At 48.0% G+C, this 20,666-nt stretch overlaps 1 protein-coding gene across 1 annotated transcript in view; it reads left to right on the forward strand.

Annotated features, from left to right (window-relative positions):
• Positions 1-1,211: 1,211 nt before the first annotated feature.
• cep63 (centrosomal protein 63) overlaps positions 1,212-20,666 on the forward strand; it is a gene marked incomplete at both ends in the record, with an annotated part of 39,632 nt that continues 20,177 nt past the window's right edge. The window contains 15 exons of the mRNA XM_080535963.1: positions 1,212-1,252; positions 1,669-1,846; positions 1,992-2,087; positions 2,968-3,063; positions 3,550-3,672; positions 3,803-3,916; positions 11,473-11,652; positions 12,562-12,689; positions 13,286-13,432; positions 14,024-14,105; positions 15,057-15,254; positions 15,848-15,934; positions 16,210-16,409; positions 18,230-18,596; positions 19,732-19,916. Coding sequence (XP_080392089.1) covers positions 1,212-1,252; positions 1,669-1,846; positions 1,992-2,087; positions 2,968-3,063; positions 3,550-3,672; positions 3,803-3,916; positions 11,473-11,652; positions 12,562-12,689; positions 13,286-13,432; positions 14,024-14,105; positions 15,057-15,254; positions 15,848-15,934; positions 16,210-16,409; positions 18,230-18,596; positions 19,732-19,916 — 2,222 coding nt within the window. The remainder of the gene's footprint in view (positions 1,253-1,668; positions 1,847-1,991; positions 2,088-2,967; positions 3,064-3,549; positions 3,673-3,802; positions 3,917-11,472; positions 11,653-12,561; positions 12,690-13,285; positions 13,433-14,023; positions 14,106-15,056; positions 15,255-15,847; positions 15,935-16,209; positions 16,410-18,229; positions 18,597-19,731; positions 19,917-20,666) is intronic.

Below are 20,666 nucleotides of genomic sequence, written 5' to 3' on the forward strand. Positions count from 1 at the left end.
CGACCTCGACTCTCTAAAAAGACATTGGACTTGTCGTGTCGGAGCTATTATCACCTCTCCTCTCCGAGTCTTCACGTCTTCAACCTTCATCACCTTCATTCCACCACTTGCCAACCCTTTAAAATATAAAACATTTCTGCATACAACATTTTAACATTTTAACATTTGAGGGTTAATTGCGGGGTCAGGATACGCTCATACGCATGGCGAGAAGGCCTTTGGTCTTCAACGTTCATCACCTTCCTTCCTTCTTTCCACCACTGAGATTACTTTGTAACAAAGCTTTAGCTGCGACACTTTAGAGCCAAACCCTTTAAACTATAAAACATTGTTGTTAATTGCGTTAAAAGACTCGTTAACAGGACCCGCTCATACGCATGGCACAGAGGTGCTCAGAGAATACTGACGTCGTGAACGTTCCTCACACGTGACATTCTAAACATTCTAGAACTAGACATCCCACAATGCCCTGCGCGCTGGGCGCTCGAAACTGTAAACACTGGCGACCCTGGGGGGTTATTCCATCAACGTCGCTAAAGGAAAAATCCTGGTTTATTTTTGATAACTCTCGCGAGACTTATCAGAATATGCCTGGATATTTTTAAAGAACTCTCGCGAGACTTATCAGACTAAACCTGGATTTGTCCTTTAGCGATGTTTGATGGAATACGTGAGTTAACCGCTTCTGTTGTTGTACATGTGAGTTGTTGCTTTTCTCATTGTTGCTGGTTTGTGTTTCAGCAAAGTGCGTTTGCCCTTGTCGGCCACCGTAGTAGCAAAGTGCTCAAAAGTAATGTTGACTACATTTCAAAAGGGAGGGAGACCTTCTGAGTAAGAAGCTATCATACTAGGATACTAGCTAATAGATAGTGATTGAATCCTGAAGGTTTTCAACTTGCTATTCAAGTTATTTAGCTATCTATAATCGAGCTATACACATATATCTCTCTATATATATTTAAAACAACTAACAACGTGTGTGTTAGTGTAGATGGATGCAGGGGTTAGTTAGCTTGCTCATGTTGGTGATAAACTGATAAAGTTAGTTTGTGTACAACAGAAGTTCTGCCTTCCTGACCACCACAGGTGGTTTTGACCTCTGCAGTGTTACACTCTGTCTACTGAGTGAGATGGACCTGAGGACATCACTTTATTGTATTAACTAACGACCATGTTGTCATACTGAGATATAAAGTCATTTATCTAGGATCATGGATGCATTTCTGGGATCCCTCCAAGACCATGATGTGAGGTAAGAGTCACAGTGAGATTGCAATTTAGATGGAGTGCTTATATATATATTCTCTCTCTCTCTCTCTCTCTCTCTCTCTCTCTCTGTCTCTCTCTCTCTCTCTCTCTCTCTCTCTCTCTCTGTCTCTCTCTCTGTCTCTCTCTGTCTCTCTCTCTCTCTCTCTCTCTCTCTCTGTCTCTCTCTCTCTCTCTCTCTCTCTCTCTCTCTGTCTGTCTCTCTCTCTCTCTCTCTCTCTCTCTCTCTCTCTCTCTCTCTCTCTCTCTCTCTCTATATATATATATATATATATATATATATATATATATTATTATTATTATAAGATATATTGATTCATCATAATATGGACACATTATTTGGACATTTGGACCTCAGGGTCATGTAGAAAGGCTGATGGTTTCCCTCTCCCCGGCTCTTAGCTCTGTCCTGACCTCCTGTGAGCCGGAGCTCCAGGAGCTGATGCGGCAGATCGACATCATGGTGAACCAGAAACGGACCGAGTGGGAGGCCGAGATCCAGGCCATGGACCTGCGTCTGCAGAGGGGCGAGGAGGACCTCCTGTCATCCAGAAACCTCATAGATCAGAGAAACTCAGAGGTACAGTTGAAGTGTGTTTGTGTACTTTGAGTTTGACCCTCACTTTCCATCTCTTTCCAGTGTTATGAGTGCAAACAGTCATATCTATGTGATCTATTCTAACCTGTGGTGTGTCACTCCTCCCTTGACGTCTTTGTCCTGGAAGATGTACAAAGTCAGAGAGGCTGTAGTTTCTCTGTTAGACCTCCAGGGCACTGGCTATCGGATGTTGAGGTTGGTAGTGGAGAAGAGACTGTTGCAGGTGAACCAGACGTGTGCCAGGCCTGTTTTGTGAGGCCGGCTTTTGTGCTGCTGCATGCAAGAGAGGCTTTCCATCAACATCACCTTAAAGTGTGGGGGCTTACAATATGAGCTTGAATCAACATCTTCATCTGAAGCACACTAATGCTTGTGGAATGAACTGACAGGTTGTTGACGGTGATATACATAATAGTAGAAATGAAGGTAAACAAACTAAGTAACGGCTCTCCTGTATACAGAAAAGGGAATACAGTGGGGTGCAAACATGTGGGCACCCCTGGATTAAATGTCTGTTACAATTCTCCATGTGATTGAAAGCAAACCTGAACACTAAGGGCCGGTTTCACAGACAAGGCTTAAGCCTAATCCTAGACTAAAAAGCATCTTGAGTGGAGATTTTCCATTGAAAGTGTTTTTTAGTCCAAGACTAGGCCTAAGCCTTGTCTGTGAAACCGGCCCTAAAAGTTTTTAAATGATAGAAAAGGAAAAGGGAACCCCTTTGGATTATTCGTTGTTACCTTTTGAGAAGATGATTACTAAGGCCCAGACCAAGGTGATTAACTCGTTAGGGCTTCAATGATCATGTATATATTCTGAAGTAACTCCATGCCTTCTTAAGTATCCGACTGTGGTGGCTGTTGTGTCTGGTGTTAAAAACCTCTAAACCATGGGTTCCTCTAAACCACGTGTCAAACTCAACACCTGCGGGCCGAATATAGATATAACATTTATGAAGATGCATCCTAGGAACAATTTGCGTGACTACAAAGCTCTTTTAATACACTCATTTTGCATGACAATGCTTTGTACTCTCTGTACCTTTTTTTCTTGCAGTCTGAACCCTGGCAGTAACCCCTTTACCCCTGCTTGTCTGTCCATAGGTGGGGGGGTTACGCAAACAGCTAGAAGAGGTGCAGGCTGGGAAGCAGGAACTAGTCACCAAGTATGAGGAACAACTGCAGCACGTCAGAGAGGAGGTCAGTAGTGTTTTAATGCAACACAACATGTCTTGGTCTATCAGCTTGTTGTTAACCTTTAGGGCATGACTATCGTGTGTGCAAAGCATGGAATATACAGAGAGGCTGCATTCATCCATACTTGTCCACTGTCTCTCTCTCTCTCTTTCTCTCTCTCTTTCTCTCTCTCTCTCTCTCTCTCTCTCTCTCTCTCTCTCTCTCTTCTCTCTCTCTCTCTATCTCTCTATCTCTCTCTCTTTCTCTCTCTCTCCCTCTCTCTCTCTCCCTCCCTCCCTCCCTCTCTCTCTCTCCCTCCCTCCCTCTCTCTTTCTCTCTCTCTCCCTCTCTCTCTCTCTCTCTCTCTCTCTCTCTCTCTCTCTCTCTTTCTCTCTCTCCGACTCTCCCTCCCTCCTCTCTCTCTCTCTCTCTCTCTCTCTCTCTCTCTCTCTCTCTCTCTCTCTCTCTCTCTCTCTCTCTCTCTCTCTCTCTCTCTCTCCCTACATACAGTTGTCTAAGCTGACGCGCAGCTACAAAAAGCTTCAAGGTAAACAGCTGAAGGAGGGTCGTGACGGAGCCAGGAGCAGAGAGGAGGACAGGTCAGAGGTCAGCCGCCTCAACAGCAAGATAGAGGTACGGTCCTCCTCCTCCTACCAGCCAGCTTCCTGTAGTATGGATTTCTGTTTCTGACCAGAACAGGTTTCTAGTGCTCTCTGCTGGTCGTTTGTTGCACATGATCATCCTCGACCTTTGACCTGTGCAGGAGTATGACAGGCGCTCGTCAGAGTGGGAGCAGCAGAGGGGTCAGTACCAGAGGCAGGTGGCGTCCCTGGAGGCTCAGAGGAAGAGCCTGGCGGAGCAGTTCACTAACACGAAGGTAACGAAATGAAAGTGACAGTGAAATAGTCAGTTTGTGCAAATGTAAACGCTGAATAAATACATTATACACACACACATGAGTGAATATATTCACTCACAGTGATCCGCAACGCCCCCACCCTGGACCCTGGACCCTCAAAACACATCTGTTCACCAAGGCCTTTGGCCCCTAGTCATTGTTTCAGTTTTGCTTTGTTTGTTTTCTGTTTTGTCTGTCTGATCATTCCCTTGAATTGTAAAGCGTCCTTGGGTCATTTGAATTTATTATTATTATTATTATTATTATTATTATTATTATTATTATTATTATTATTATTATTATACACATTTTGTCAGAAAGGACTGGAATTCAAAGCCCCTACAATGTGCCATGATGTGATTATAGTCACACTAGAGCAGGGGTCGGGAACCTTTTTGACTGGGAGAGCCATAAAAGCCAAATATTTCTAAATGTATTTCATTGAGAGCCATATAGTATTTTTAACATATAATACATTAAATATGTCTTACTTTTAATGCGATTTCTGGTGCTGCATGGTTTTGCTGATGTCCTTGTAGTCTGGTTCATACGTGGTGAGGTTGAGCTTCATGCAGGCGTTGAGGCTTCCATCAGTTAAACGTGAGCGTAGGTTGGTCTTAATGTTCCTCATATGCGAGAATGACTGCTCACATACATATTGTAATGTTTAGACCACCTACTGCCACCCGGTGGTAGACTCGATACACTGTCAAGAGTCAAGACCCGGTCATGCGCAGTCGGGAGTCAGAATGCATATGCTGTAATGCGTGCACATCGAATAACTAAAGAGTCCAATTGATATCCAGTGTGTGTCTCATCATTTATACATTATATTCTTGCTACACGTCAGAATATCACAATGGCGGCGAGGATTCAAAGTGGAAACGCCACCAGTGTCGATTTTTGAAGGAGGAAGAAGAAGAATCCGTCCGGAAAAGTCGAAGTGAGTAGTTAGCTAGCAAGAAGCTAAGCTAAGCTACCCAGGCTAACGCTAGTATCATGCAGTCGGCATTTTCGGGCCACATGGCCATACAGCCATTCGACACAGAAACCGATCCCAGTTCGCTTGGAACGCGATGGAACAAATGGATCAACCGATTTGAAAACTACACCGTAGCCACAAACATTACTCAAGAAATAAGGAAAAGGGCACTGCTGCTTCACTTAGCTGGAGAGAGAGTCCATGATATCTACGACACGCTGGCTGACGACAGTGATGACTATGAAAACACAAAGACGAAGCTCCACGGATATTTCTCACCGAAAAAGAACACACACTACCTTGTGTACAAGTTCAGACAAGCCATACAGCTTCCCGGTGAGTCTTTAGACACATTTCATACCAGACTGAGGATGCTAGCTAAAGATTGTGAATTTGCAGATGCAGACAGAGAAATAGTCGCGCAAATAATACAGAGCTGTACCTCATCACGGCTGCGCAGGAGAGCGCTCAGAGAGCCAAACATGACTTTGACTAATATGTTAGACCTAGGGAGAATGTTAGAGATCTCTGAACAACAGGCAGAAAGCATAGAAGAGAAGGCTGTCACCGCAATCAATGCACTGCATCTCAAGGGCGCCAAACAGCAACATGCAGCATACAGGCACAAAGAGAAGAGCTTGCAATGTAGAAACTGTGGAGGAAATTATCCACACGAGGGTGACTGTCCAGCCAGAGGGAAGGACTGCAGGGCCTGTGGAAAGCCTAACCACTATGCCAAACACTGCCGTGGTCAGAGATTTGCACATCAAAGCCAAGAGGAGGACACAGCTCACTACAAGCAGCGGAGCACTAAGAAAGTGAACCAGGTGACAGCATGCTCCGAGACCAAATCAAGAGACTCATCAAGTGGAGACGAAAGGTATGTGTATGTAATCAACAGCACAAGTATACAGCAACCCCAGACCAACATCAAGCTGAATGGTGTCAGTGTTAAAATACTGATTGATTCAGGAGCAGCTGTCAACATAATTAATGAAGATGTGTTAAACACACTTGACCCAAAGCCTATGCTCAGCACAGCCATGATCAAAATATTTCCATATGGGTCCAACAACGCTCTACCTATCATTGGTAAATTTGCATGCAAAGTACAGGCTACTAACAAGCGGACAGAGAGTGTGTTCTACGTTCTCAGAGGCGACGCCGGACAATCTCTGCTCAGCTACGCAACTGCCAGTGAACTAGGGCTGATCCAGATCATCAATATGGTGAACACGCCGCCAGTGATGCCACCCAGTGGGCGTACTGTCGCAGATGAGCTCGTGCAGAGCTACCCAGAGCTTTTCACCGGAATCGGAAAGCTGAAAGACTTCCAGGTGAAACTGCATATAGACCCCGACATCCAACCGACGTGCCAGCCGCACAGACGGGTCCCTTTCCATGTCCGTCAGAAGGTCGAGGCGGAGCTTCAGAAGCTGGAGAACGACGGTATCATTGAAACTATATCTGGACCAACACCCTGGGTTTCCCCGATCGTCACACCACCGAAGCCAAAAGACCCTGATAAAGTCCGAATCTGCGTTGATATGCGTCAGGCGAACACAGCAATTCAGCGAGAACGACATATCACCCCAACAATGGACGATGTAATACACGAGCTGAACGGTGCCAAGGTATTCTCGAAGTTGGACCTCACAGCAGGCTACCACCAGCTCGAGCTGCATCCAGAGAGTCGTTACATCACAACGTTCACAACACACCTCGGGCTAAGAAGATACAAACGCCTGAACTTCGGTATATCATCCGCCGCTGAAGTGTTCCAGAACGCCATCTGCCAGACGCTGCAAGGTATACCGGGCGTGAAGAACCTCAGCGATGACATCATCATCTATGGCGTCTCTCAGGAAGCACACGACGACACTCTGAGAGCAGTGTTTAAAAGACTGAAAGACAGTGGTTTGACACTCAATCGCAACAAATGCGAATTCAACAAGCAGCGCCTTGAATTCTTTGGGTTCATTTTTTCTGCCGACGGGATTTCTGCAGATCCAAAGAAGGTGTCAGCCATTCACGACGCCAGCGACCCCAAAGATCCAGGTGAGATCAGAAGTCTTCTGGGCATGGCCAACTACTGCGCCAGGTTCATAAAGGACTACTCAACCATCACTGCACCGCTCCGTGGGCTCACGAAGAAGGACGCTCCGTGGCAGTGGGGCAGTGATCAAGCTACGGCACTCCAGACGCTCAAGGACAGCCTGACGAGCGACACAACAATGTCATATTTCGATCCCAGGAAGGAGACGGAGCTCATTGTTGATGGAAGTCCGGTGGGGCTAGGCGCCATCCTCTGTCAGAAAGGAGGAGGGGGAGAGAAGCGCATCATAGCCTACGCCAGCCGCGCACTCAGTGATGTAGAAACGAGATACTCGCAAACAGAACGTGAGGCCCTAGCCATCATCTGGAGCTGCGAACATTTTCACCTGTATCTGTATGGACATCCATTCACCATGGTAACCGACCACAAACCATTGGAGATGATATGGAATAACCCGAGATCAAAACAACCTGCACGGATCGAGAGATGGGGCCTCAGACTACAGCCGTACAACTTCAGAGTGGAATATAGAAAAGGAGCTGACAATCCAGCTGACTACATGTCTAGACACCCTCTCCCGGTACAGTCGTCACAGAACACAAGAGCATCCAAGGTTGCAGAGGAGTACGTTAACTTCGTAGCACTTCAAGCAACACCCAAGGCGATGACACTACAAGAGATACAGCGAGAGACATTGAAAGACACACTCCTGCAACAGGTCAGTGCACACATCAGAAATAACTCATGGCGTTTAATCACAGACCGCTCACCAGGTGCTGCTGCACTGAAACCATACAAGCTCGTCAGTGATGAACTCACAGTGTCCACAGGTAACGACATCATACTGCGAGGCACCAGGATTGTCATACCTGCAGCTCTACAGCAGAGGGCGCTGCAGATTGCTCATGAAAGCCACCAGGGCGTAGCTAAGACAAAGGCCCTACTCAGAGAAAAGGTATGGTTCCCTACCATAGACCAACAGGTAGAGACCATCACCAAGACCTGCCTCCCATGTCAAGTGAACACTCCAGTTACCCGGACCGAACCACTCAAAATGTCTGAGCTGCCAGACGCACCATGGCACAGTGTTAGTGCTGACTTTTATGGCCCACTCCCATCGGGAGAATACCTGTTAGTTATAGTCGATGACTACACACGATACCCAATTGTTGAGCCAATTCGATCTACCTCAGCAAACACAGTCATACCAGTCATGGACAAAGTCTTCTCCATGTTTGGAATCCCAAGAATTGTTAAGACTGACAACGGACCTCCTTTCAACAGCAACCAGTTCGCTGAGTTTGCCAACTACCTAGGGTTCAAGCACAGGAAGATAACACCTCTATGGCCACAAGCTAATGCCACAGCTGAGAGATTCATGCGCACCGTCGGGAAAGTACTCAGAATCGTCCAGATGCAGAGGATGCCATGGAAACAACAGCTGCACGTCTTCCTGCGTGAGTACAGGTCCACTCCCCACAGCACGACGAACACGTCACCTGCCGAGTTACTATTCCAACGGAAGATGACCACCAAGCTACCCTCAGCAGACACAATCACCATCCCTGCTGACGAAGAGATACGCAGAATCGACAGAGAGGCCAAGGCAAAGATGAAAGCTCTCTCAGATGCTCGACGACACGCTACGCCTTCTGACATCAAGCCAGGAGACACCGTCCTGTGTCGTCAACCAAAACAGAACAAGCTTACTACGCCTTACAACGCAGAGCCGCTCACAGTAATCGATGTCAAAGGTTCCATGATAACAGCTGGAAGAAGTGGTTACACCACCACTAGGAACAGTTCATTCTTTAAGAAGATTGTCCGAGACAACCCAGACACTCTAATGGACTTAAGTTCAGAGGTCAGTGAGGAAGTAGGCCCAGCTACGCCTCCACCCGCACCTCCGCCGAGGTATCCAGTTAGGGAGAACAGACAACCTCCCGCATACCTGCGTGACTTCGATTAAAGAGCAGGAGTACCAAAGGACTGTTAACATGTTCTTCCGAGTTAACAATGTTCCAAGTTAATGGACTGTTTGAATGTTATGCACTTTATCATTTATTAAAAAAAAAGGAGTGATGTAATGTTTAGACCACCTACTGCCACCCGGTGGTAGACTCGATACACTGTCAAGAGTCAAGACCCGGTCATGCGCAGTCGGGAGTCAGAATGCATATGCTGTAATGCGTGCACATCGAATAACTAAAGAGTCCAATTGATATCCAGTGTGTGTCTCATCATTTATACATTATATTCTTGCTACACGTCAGAATATCACACATATGTAGAGCCAAACATGGTCAATACGGCAATACTAACACGCTGCATTGTGTGGTATGTCACAGGAAGCTCGTTCCAAGTTTTCAGAATCAGCTGGTCTTCAGGTTGAAGTTTTTTCATTTCTGTCCACTTGTGTTCCCTCGCCAGCTCTGCTCGCTGTCGCGCAAGACTTTCCAACTCTCCATTAAGTGTCTTGAACTTACTCATCCACATGTCTGATGCCTTCAGGTCAGCAACTTCCAGCTCAAAGTCTCCCATAGAGACCCCAGGGATGCATGTCAGGTCGATTTTGTCCACTGCACACTCATGTGGATGAGTGATGAACTTGAAAAGACCAGTGCGCGCACGAAATTCTCCAAAACGTGCTTTGAATGACTGCAGGAGATTGGACGTAAAGCCAGCTAGCTGCTGGAGATCCAGATGTTGAGTGGAGTCACTTGCTAAGCATGCATCTCTAAATTGTTGCAGTGTTACAAAGTGCAGAAGACGACCTGTTTCAATGTCCCTGAGAAAGACTTCCAGCTTGCTTTCAAATGCAAACACTGCTTGTTGAAGGGATGAGATTGTATTTCCAATACCTTGCATTTTCACATTGAGCTGGTTCAGATGGCCTGTTATGTCCACGAGATAGTGAAACTGCAGGAGCCAGTCAGTGTTGTCTAGCTCAGGATGCTTGACGCCTTTCATTTGAAGAAAAGTCCGGATTTCACTCAGGCAAGCTGCAAAACGGCTGAGCACCTTTCCCCTTGACAACCAACGCACGTTGCTGTGTAAAAGCAGACTGGGATAATGATTCCCAACTTCTTCTAACAGAGCTTTAAACTGGCGATCATTTAAAGCTCGGGCAACAATGAAGTTGACCACTCGAATGACCAGCGACATCACCTCACTTAGCTCCTGGCCACACGTCTGAGCGCGAAGCGCCTCCTGGTGCAGGATGCAATGAAGACTTAGGATGGCTCTCTTTTCATGTTCACGGAGAAGCGCTACAAATCCTTTGTTCTTCCCCAATATACCATCAGTAGCACCATCAGTACAGACATAAATAAGTTTATCCATCAGCAGTTTTTTTTCTTTAGCAAACTCCATGAAAGACGTGAATAAATCCTCTCCTCTGGTTGTCCCTTTCATTGGCAAAACAGCCAAGCTTTCCTCACCCAGTGTGTCACCTGCAGCATACCTGGCAAATATACTGAACTGAGATAGATGGCTAACATCTGTTGACTCATCTAACGCGAGAGAAAAGTATGTCACCGTCACCGTGACACCCACGCAGTTGCTGTTGACTCGTCTGCACTCTCCGCTGTAGCTCCTCGCATGCCTTTTTCCTTCTGTCCCCCGCTGGATATTTCGATGCAAATGAAGCATGATGCGTATCGAAGTGCCGCTTTATATTTGACCGTTTCATCGATGCAATTTTATCATTGCATATTAGACATACCGCAGATCCTGCGATCTCCACAAATGCAAATTCCTCTGTCCACGCAGCCTGGAATGCACGGTAATCATCGTCTTTTTTTCTTTTTGCCATCTTTCTCGTTACAAGGGTTGAAGCGTATAAGCTAGTTCACTATCTGATCAAATAGTTTTTTATGTATTCACCTTTACAACGACCTCTGACACTCTCGCGAGACATTGGTTCCCGACCCGACCCACGGGTCACGGGTCATGGGTCCCGTGAAGAGTCCCGTGAAATTTAACTTCAAAACTAATTTCTGTTTACTTTAAAATGACACAGTATTATTACGCAATATCACAAGTATTTTAAAATCAGTTCCAAACGGAATTTTTTTTTTCAACATTTTTTTTTTCAACTTTTCAACCCAATTGTCTGGGAGCCATATGCCGTCACCGGAAGAGCCATATATGGCTCGCGAGCCATAGGTTCCCGACCGCTGCACTAGAGGATGCTGTGGTGCAGGAGGTAGAGTCAGGAGGTAGAGTCGTCGTCTAATGATCACAAGGTTGGCAGATCAGCGGTTCGAGCCCCGGCTGGCCACATGTCGAAGTGTCCTTGGGCAAGACACTGAACCCTAAAATTGCTCCCAGTGAGCGGGCCGGCCGGCGCCTTGCATGGCAGCTTGCCGCCATTGGTGTGTGAATGGGTGAATGAGAGGCCGTTGTAAAGCGCTTTGGAGCAGCAAAAAAGGCGCTATTTAAGTGCAGTCCATTTACCATTTATGCTTTCTACCTGTCTGTCATCGTGACCTCCAGGCCGCGGGGTCTGCCTGGGTGCAGGAGCAGCAGGGGGAGCGGGCCAGCAGGGCGGAGCTGCAGCGTCTGCGGGGGCAGCTGGACCGGGCCCAGGGCACCCTGCACGCCCAGGAGCTGGAGCTGGAGAGACTACGCATCCTCCAGGAGCAGCTGGGAGAGAACCAGAGACAGGGACCGCAGGTCAGCGGCACGGCAGACACCTGCCCAGGACAGGGGAGGAGAGAGAGAGAGAGAGGGGTGGGGAAACCCGTGCTTACTGGCAGAGCAGGCAGTCGGCTCGGCAGCGACCATTGAAATACAAAGCTCCAGGTGCAGCTGTTCCAGAGATGGTGCGATTTGCCATGGTCATTTCTTAGAGTGAGTCGGGTATAGACAGCCAGGACTTGACGTGGTAACTACCATATATACAGGTAATGCAGCTGCGTTAGGGCCCAGAGTCATGTGGGGCCCACAGCTCTCAAACTATCTTATCAATCATATTCATGATAAGATCTCAAGCACTGAGTCTCTACGATATAAACTAATGTGCGGGTGGTGTATACACTTGGTTCATCGTCATAAAAGGACAAGGCATTCCATGAGTGCTGATCAGATTTCCCGAGCGAGTTTACGAACGCAGCCATAAACTACATTACACACTATGAGAGAACACTAACATTCTCAAAGAACACTCTGGACTGGTCCAGATCAGGTAAGAGATATACATTACTACGGTAACATTACTGTAGCTGAGAATCTCTCCTCATATAAATTGTTTGATTTAAAATCCAAACTCTTCGAGTAGGCTATAGCTTCCTCTTTCCACTACCTATGGAGGGCACTGATGAAATGTGAACGACGCGAGTTAGACCTCTGATTTAAAGTTGGATTGGTGTGAATAGCTGCACCGATATGTTCATGATCTGTGAACTAGTTTTCATGGTGCTTCACTGCGCAGATTATATGTGGGAAATCTCATGCTACCTACCTAGGGCCCACTCTGGCCATGTTGCGTTAGGGCCCAGTGGAGACTCATTACACCATTGATAGACAACATCATATTTTGGTGTGACAGAGTGTCTCACTCTGCTCTGTCCCCTGCCGGTGCAGACAGAGGAGAGGGAGGAGCTTCCAGCCGCCCTGGACTCCCAGGATAGGACAGGCATCCAGCAGCAACAACTCTGCAGCGAGGTGTCCAGGATGACTCAGGCGCTGCGGGCCAAAGAACAAGTTATTCGGTGGGTGGTGAGTTCACTGCTGGTTACTACACAAGTGGACAACTGACAAATGCAAAAATATTTATGAACAAAACCAAACAGAAATGTAATCTTGGTTCTTCAATGTCGGACCTGGTTCTTTTTTTAAATGGTAACTGGACTGCACTTATAAAGCGCCTTTTTTGCTGCTCCAAAGCTGCCCCAAAGCGCTTTACAACGGCCTCTCATTCACCCATTCACACACACATTCACACACCAATGGCGGCAAGCTGCCATGCAAGGCGCCGGCCGGCCCGCTCACTGGGAGCAATTTTCGGGTTCAGTGTCTTGCCCAAGGACACTTCGACATGTGGCCAGCCGGGGCTCGAACCGCCGATCTGCCAACCTTGTGATCATTAGACGGCGACTCCTCTACCTCCTGAGACACAGCCGCCCCAACATTCTTCAGTGTTGGACCTGGTTGATCAGTGTTGGACCTGGTTCTCCAGTGTTGGACCTGGTCCTTCAGTGTTGGACCTGGTTCTTCAGTGTTGGACCTGGTTCTTCAGTGTTGAGTGGAGGTTCCTGTGTGTGTGCAGGTCTCTGGAGGACTGTCTGATGTTGCTGTGTGTGTGCAGGTCTCTGGAGGACTGCCTGGGAGCCCAGGGGACGTGTGCGGGTCTGCGGACCCTCAGACAGGACCTGGAGAAGACCACCGCCAGGCTGCACGGCGCCCAGGCCTGCGAGGGTCACCTGAAGGCTGAACTGGCTCAACTCAGAGAGAGGTGAGATGGGATGTCTCTGTGTTATAGCTGTGTTATAGCTGTGTTATAGCTGTGTTGTAGCTGTCTTAAAAGACATTTTTGTAGATTTGTGGAGGAATAGACATTTATAAAAAGATGAAGAATGAATGGAATTGGGAATTATTTTCTGTACATGCTTGAGACAGACCTTTTCCAAAAACTGATGTTGTGGTGCTGGTGTAAAGCCAGTGAGAAGTACAGAAAGACTGTGTACGGTAGGGAGATGAAAGGGATATGGAAAGTTAGATTAACGAGCAGAGGTTGTACATTGTTTCCCTTTTTTAAATGTATCTTTATTGTATTTTGTCTTTACCTTTTCTTTTGACTGTTTTCCCCTGCTTTTATATTCATTCTATGCTTGTATATGTTTTTATATATGTTTGTATATTCGCTTTATGTTATTATTCCTGTTGTAAAGCACTTTGAGCTGCATTTCTTGTATGAAAGGTGCTGTATAAATAAAGCTTTACTTACTTACTGACTTACTTACATGCTGAATCAGGATACCTTCTCCTTTGGTTGATAGATGAAGCTGCTTCTCACCTGTGTGCTCACCTGTGCTGATGTCCTCAGGTTGGAGAGCATGAGCAGACTGACAGGAGACCTGAAGCATGTGGACGAGGAGCGTAGTCGCTGTGTTAGCGAGGTGAAGAAGGTGAGAGGCTTGGACCAGCGTCTTGCATCTGACGAGGGCGGCTGTGTCTCAGGAGGTAGAGGCTGTGTCTCAGGAGGTAGAGGCTGTGTCTCAGGAGGTAGAGGCTGTGTCTCAGGAGGTAGAGGCTGTGTCTCAGGAGGTAGAGGCTGTGTCTCAGGAGGTAGAGGCTGTGTCTCAGGAGGTAGAGTCGCCGTCTAATGATCGCAAGGTTGGCAGATCGGCGGTTCGAGCCCCTGCCTCATTTTAAGTACCCCTGCTCCACTCCCCCCGCTATCCCTCACCTCCTCCGTCTCTCTCCCCTCTCTCTGACTGTTAGTATTTTAATGCATCTGTATTTGCCAGTGTTTTATTGTTTTATTGTTTATTGTATTACTTAACCTTGTTTTATTTCTAGCTTCCCATCCCCCCCCCCCCAAAGAGCCACTGCTTTTTGGTCAGGCTGCATTTGTAAATAAGAATTTGTTCTTACATGTTTGCCTGGTTAAATAAAGGTTAAATAAAAATAAAAATAAAATCTAAGTGTCCTTGGGCAAGACACTGAACCCCAAATTGCTCCCAGTCAGCGGGTCCTCTTTTTTCGAGTCCTCTTTTGATACCTGATGACCTATGACCCTATGTTGGCCTCTGTTGGTTGTGTGGACCACTTGTAGCTTGTGCTGACTATCTATATATAAATCTAATATATAAATATATAAATAATATATATAAATTATTCACCAATGCTAACTGTCTTTGTTTCTTGTTGACTCCCACCCTCTAAACTCTGGTTCTAAACTCTGGTTCTAAACTCTGGTTCTAAACTCTGCTTCTGAACTCTGCTTCTAAATTCTGCTTCTAAACTCTGCTTCTAAACTCTGCTTCTAAACTCTGCTTCTAAACTCTGCTTCTAAACTCTGCTTCTAAACTCTGGTTCTAAACTCTGCTTCTAAACTCTGCTTCTACACCGTGTAGCTGCGAGAGGAGCTGCATCGGGCAGACCAGATGCGGTGTGGCGAGGTGGAGGGGATGAGGACGGAGGTGTCTCAGCTGACCACAGAGCTGCACCAGCGGGACATCACCATCGCCACCCTCGGCGGTTCTGCCTCCGGGGTGGAGAGGCAGCTGCGTGGCGAGCTGGAGCGGGCAGAGCGCCGGGCCGCTGAACTAAAGGTGAGCGGGACCGTTGCAATGTGGTAATAATAATAATAATAATACATTTTATTTGTAAAAGCACTTTACATAGGGAAAGTGCTACAATTAAAACAAGAAGATAAAACAATAAACATTTTCAATTAAAAAGCAAAAAAAAAGGCTGGGTTGGGTTTTAAGGCCTCGTTTAAAAGCATCCACAGACTGTGGTGCCCTTAGGTGGTCAGGGTGAGCATTCCACAGCCTGGGAGCAGCCGAGCAGAAGGCCCGATCTCCCATGGTGCGGAGCTTGGTCCTGGGGGTCTTGAGGAGGTTGGTGGCAGTAGAACGGAGGGTGCGTGAGGAGGTCTGAGGGGTATGGAGGAGTAGTTCCTTGAGGTAGGGGGGGGGGGGGCAGTTCCATGGATGCACTGGTGGGTGAGGAGGGAGACCTTGAATTAAATTCTGAGGGAAACGGGGAGCCAGTGAAGTGATTTGAGGATGGGGGTGATGTGATCATATCTGCGCACCCTCATCAGGATCCTAGCAGCGCTGTTGTATGGATGTATTTAGGTTTCTGGTAAAATTGATGAAAGTGGGTGCGAGTGTAATAACATCATAACGCTTCCATGCAGGTGACTCAGGTGCAGCTGGAGACCCTGAAGATTGAGAACCAGCATCTGAACGACCTTCTGGAGAAGGTGGAGTCTCGCTCACCTAAGGTCTGGACTGCTCTGTGCTTAATGGGAAATCATTGCAAATGTGTAAAGCTTAAAGCTGTCCACTAGTTCCTGCTGTGGTCACTGTTAACGGTTACAATCTATCTCTCTCTCTCCCTCTCTGTCTCTCTCTCTCTGTCTCTCTCTCTCTCTTTACCTCTCTCTCTCTCTCTCTCCCTCTCTCTCTCTCTTTACCTCTCTCCCCCCCCCCCCTCTCTCTCTCTCTCTCTCTCTCCCCCTCCCTCCCTCCCCCCCCCCCCCCCCCCCCCCTGGTCCAGAAGGCTGACGGCTCGCTGGCCTGTCTGAGGGAGAGCTACGTGTCGTCGCTGGGCAGCCTGGAGGAGGAGAACCGCCAGCTGAGACGGGAGCTGGCGGAGGCGCGGGCCCGCCTGGACGCCTCCACACAGACCTGGCAGGACAAGTACGAGAGAGTCCTGCTGCACAGCCAGGCCAGGGCCAGCCAACCTGCACCAGACAGGTACGCATACGTACAGCCAGGCCAGGCCAGGGCCAGTCAACCTGCACCAGACAGGTACGCATACATACAGCCAGGCCAGGCCAGGGCCAGCCAGCCCTCTACACAGGACAGGTACGCATACATACAGCCAGGCCAGGGCCAGCCAACCCTCTGCACCAGACAGGTACGCATACATACAGCCAGGCCAGGGCCAGCCAACCATCTGCACAGGCCAGGGCCAGCCAACCTGCACCAGACAGGTACGAGAGAGTCCTGCTGCACAGCCAGGCCAGGGCCAGCCAGCCCTCTACACTAGACAGGTACGCATACATACAGCCAGGCCAGGGCCAGCCAGCCCTCTACACTAGACAGGTACGCATACATACAGCCAGGCCAGGGCCAGCCACCCTGCACCAGACAGGTACGCATACATACAGCCAGGCCAGGGCCAGCCAACCCTCTACACAAGACAGGTACGCATACATACAGCCAGGCCAGGGCCAGCCAACCCTCTACACAAGACAGGTACGCATACATACAGCCAGGCCAGGGCCAGTCAACCCTCTACACTAGACAGGTACGCATACATACAGCCAGGCCAGGGCCAGCCAACCCTCTACACAAGACAGGTACGCATACAAGACAGGTACGCAACCACACTATACACAAGACAGGTACGCATACATACAGCCAGGCCAGGGCCAGCCAACCTGCACCAGACAGGTACGCATACATACAGCCAGGCCAGGCCAGGGCCAGCCAACCTGCACCAGACAGGTACGTAACTACACTCTGCACAGCCAGGCCAGGGCCAGCCAACCCTCTACACTAGACAGGTACGCATACATACAGCCAGGCCAGGGCCAGCCAACCATCTGCACAGGCCAGGGCCAGCCAACCTGCACCAGACAGGTACGCATACAAGACAGGTACGCAACCACACTCTACACAAGACAGGTACGCATACATACCACACTCTACACAAGACAGGTACGCATACAAGCACTCTACACAAGACAGGTACGCATACTTACATCAACCACACTCTGCACAAGACAGGTACGCATACATACCACACGCTACACAAGACAGGTACGCATACATACCACACGCTACACAAGACAGGTACGCATACATACCACACGCTACACAAGACAGGTACGCATACATACGTCAACCACACTCTACACAAGACAGGTACGCATACATACATCAACCACACTCTACACAAGACAGGTACGCATACAAGCACTCTACACAAGACAGGTACGCATACATACAGTGGGGTGCAAACATTTGGGCACCCCTAGTCAAAATGTATTTTACAATTAATATCTAAGTGAAAAGAAGCAAACCTAACCTCTACATACAGTTAGGTCTGGAAATATTTGGACAGTGACACAATTTCCATAATTTTGTCTCTGTACGCCACAACAACGGATTTGAAATGAAACAATCGAGATGCAATTGAAGTGCAGACTTTTTAGGCTTTTAGGCTTAACTGATAACAAAGGAATAGCCCAGATCTGTCCATGAAACAGCTGTTGATTCAGTTGTCCAATTACCTTTGCACCCTTGAAAAGGAGGGGGGGCCACATATTAAAGAGCTGTTATTCATAAACCCTTCCTCCAATTTGGATGTGAATACCCTCAAATTAAAGCTGGGCGTCTGCACTTTAAGCCCATATTCATATATAACTGTAACTTGAATATGTTTTGGTAAACAGCTAAAATAAAAAACAATTCTGTCAGAGTCCGAAATATATATGGACCTAACTGTACATCATACACACCCTGTTGAAAAAGGACAATGCGATGAGGACATAATATTTTCTGTTTAGGACTGAGGACCCCCAGCACAAACACAGAGAGGAGATGATAGCCATGGAGGTCAAGATGCAGGAGAACACCACCGTCTACGAGGGGAAGATCCACCGCCTCCTCAGACAGCTGGAGGCCCTCTCCCACCCCTCCAGTCAGCGGCACCACCACGGCCCCCCCCAGGACAGCAGGCTGAGCTCACCTGCAGCCTCTACTGCCTCCTCCTCCTCCTCCTCCTCTTCAGCCAGTAGAGAGAGAAGGGCGGCCCGGGGGAAGGACTCAGGAGGAGCCGTCTCTGTTCCGGATGGTTCTGTTCCTCCCGAGGCCCGCTGCTCCAGCTCAGAGGAGGCTCCGCCCCCGCTGACCAGAGACGACTTCCTGCCAATGGTGATGTTCACCACATTTACATTTACATGTTTGGCATTTAGCAGACGCCTTATTCCAAAGCAACTTACAATCGATACATTTGACTAAGCAGGTGAATCATTAATCCACCAGTCGTAGCAGGAAGAGTAATCCAGCTCAGGCCAGGGGCCGTTGGCAGTCACAGTGATAGAAGGAAACTTTTTTGTTTTTTTTGTTTTGTTTTTATATAGACATTGGAGAACAGAGAGACAGTACAAGGGGGGCAGTAGAAGTCATAGGGGACACAGTAAAGGGGAAAGCGGGTGTCTCAGGAGACGCAGTTAAGGTGTAACCTGAAGAGATGGAGGTCTTCAGTCTCCGACGGAAGATGGGTAGTGACTCTGCAGTTCTGACAGCCGTGAGAAGCTCATTCCACCAATAGTCTCATTCACCTCCAGTCGTTGCCTAGGAGAGACGGCCGCACTAATCTGTTGTGTATCGATTAATCAGATTGAGCCAAAGGTCTCCCTCTATGGGAGTCGTCTGTTGACAGGACACGGGTCTGTCCGTGTCTGTTTCACAGTCTGTTCGTTCGTTTAGCCAATCAGAAACAAGGTTGTGTACAGAGTTGCTAGGTTACTAGGAACATCACAAATCCCAAATTCCTCTGATCAAATCTCATAGTGATTTCATATTGTGAAATTGTACGTGTCCATCAGTTTTCTGTGTAGCCGGGGATGGCATAGTGAGACAGATCAGGACATGTTGTTTGTCGTAGCTACATAGTTCACTGCTATTTCTGTTACGTCCACACTCATCTCACATACGCATCCGCCTCCATACTCACAACCAAACATGTAAAGATAGGGAATTAATGATTTAGTCTGGATATAATAATAATAATAATAACTTTAATTTCTATAGCGCCTTTCAAACAACCCAAGGACGCTTTACAAATCTAAGACGGTCAGACAGACAAAACAGGAAACAAACAAAGCAAAACTGAAACATTGACTAGGGGCCAAAGGCCTTGGTGAACAGATGTGTTTTCAGGGCTAATTTGAAGTTTGGAGGACTCCTAATTTGGAGTCCAGTGTGTATATATACATTATATCCTTTTTTTTCCAGCTTGGCAACTACTTTATATTTCTGTCTCTGATTCTTCCTCCTCATCCAGGAGCACTGTGCGGCCTCACCTACGGCCTTAGTGGCGTCTCGCTTCCTGGAGGAGGAGACGGTACGCTCGGAGGAGCTGCTCCAGAGACTAGACGCCCACATCCAGGGCATGAGGCAGGAGAACACCAAGACTGTCTGCAGGTACCTGGGCAGCGGGTCAGGGTCAGGGCCCGCCTCGGACTGTCAGTAACAGTAGTGGACTCGGGCTGTTTGAAGGGTAGGGGGGGCGAAAAGACAAAATGGGCACCTACTGCACAACATGGGACCCCATCAGTGCACATGGTCAAGTTTAGACCATTGGAAGGGCAGCCAATAGGGCACGTCCTCTCTTTTTCGCCACTCAAAAGGGCACTTAAGAGGGCGGTCGCCCCCCCTGCCCCCCCCCATGAGTCCGCCAGTGGTCAGTAACTATGTAGGAGACCATGACTGCCATCCATCCTTGGCTCAGTGCACTAGGGGAGTTCAGTCTGGTCGCCTCACGGCCAGTGGATTCCCTGTGGATGTTCTTTTAAGGACCCGTTGGAGAGGAGTAAACGTCCCAGCAGACCTTGCTGCTCTGGAGCTGTGACCATAGCTGCCGTCACACCCTCCTCCCCTTGGAGTGTTTTTGTTGTTGCGTTAGTCCAGTTGAGTTGTGTAAGTGTGGTTGTTAGCTCGCTCAAACCCCAGCTGTGTAGGCTTAGGTGTGTCCGTTTGTGTTCCTTTTGTCCCTTTCTAGTATGTATATATCTGTATAGCTGTGTGAGGGGTGTGTTGTGCACAGAACTGTTTTGATTTTCAAATGAAATATACGTAGTGTGTGTGTGTGTGTGTGTGTGTGTGTGTGTGTGTGTGTGTCTGTGTGTGCGTGTGCGTGTGCGTGTGCGTGTGCGTGTGCGTGTGTGCATGTGCATGTGTGCGCGTGTCAGCCGCACTTGTTTTGCAATGGAAGTGATG

This window comes from Nansenia antarctica (assembly GCF_963989245.1).
Source record: "Nansenia antarctica genome assembly, chromosome: 7".
Lineage (NCBI taxonomy): Eukaryota > Metazoa > Chordata > Actinopteri > Argentiniformes > Microstomatidae > Nansenia > Nansenia antarctica.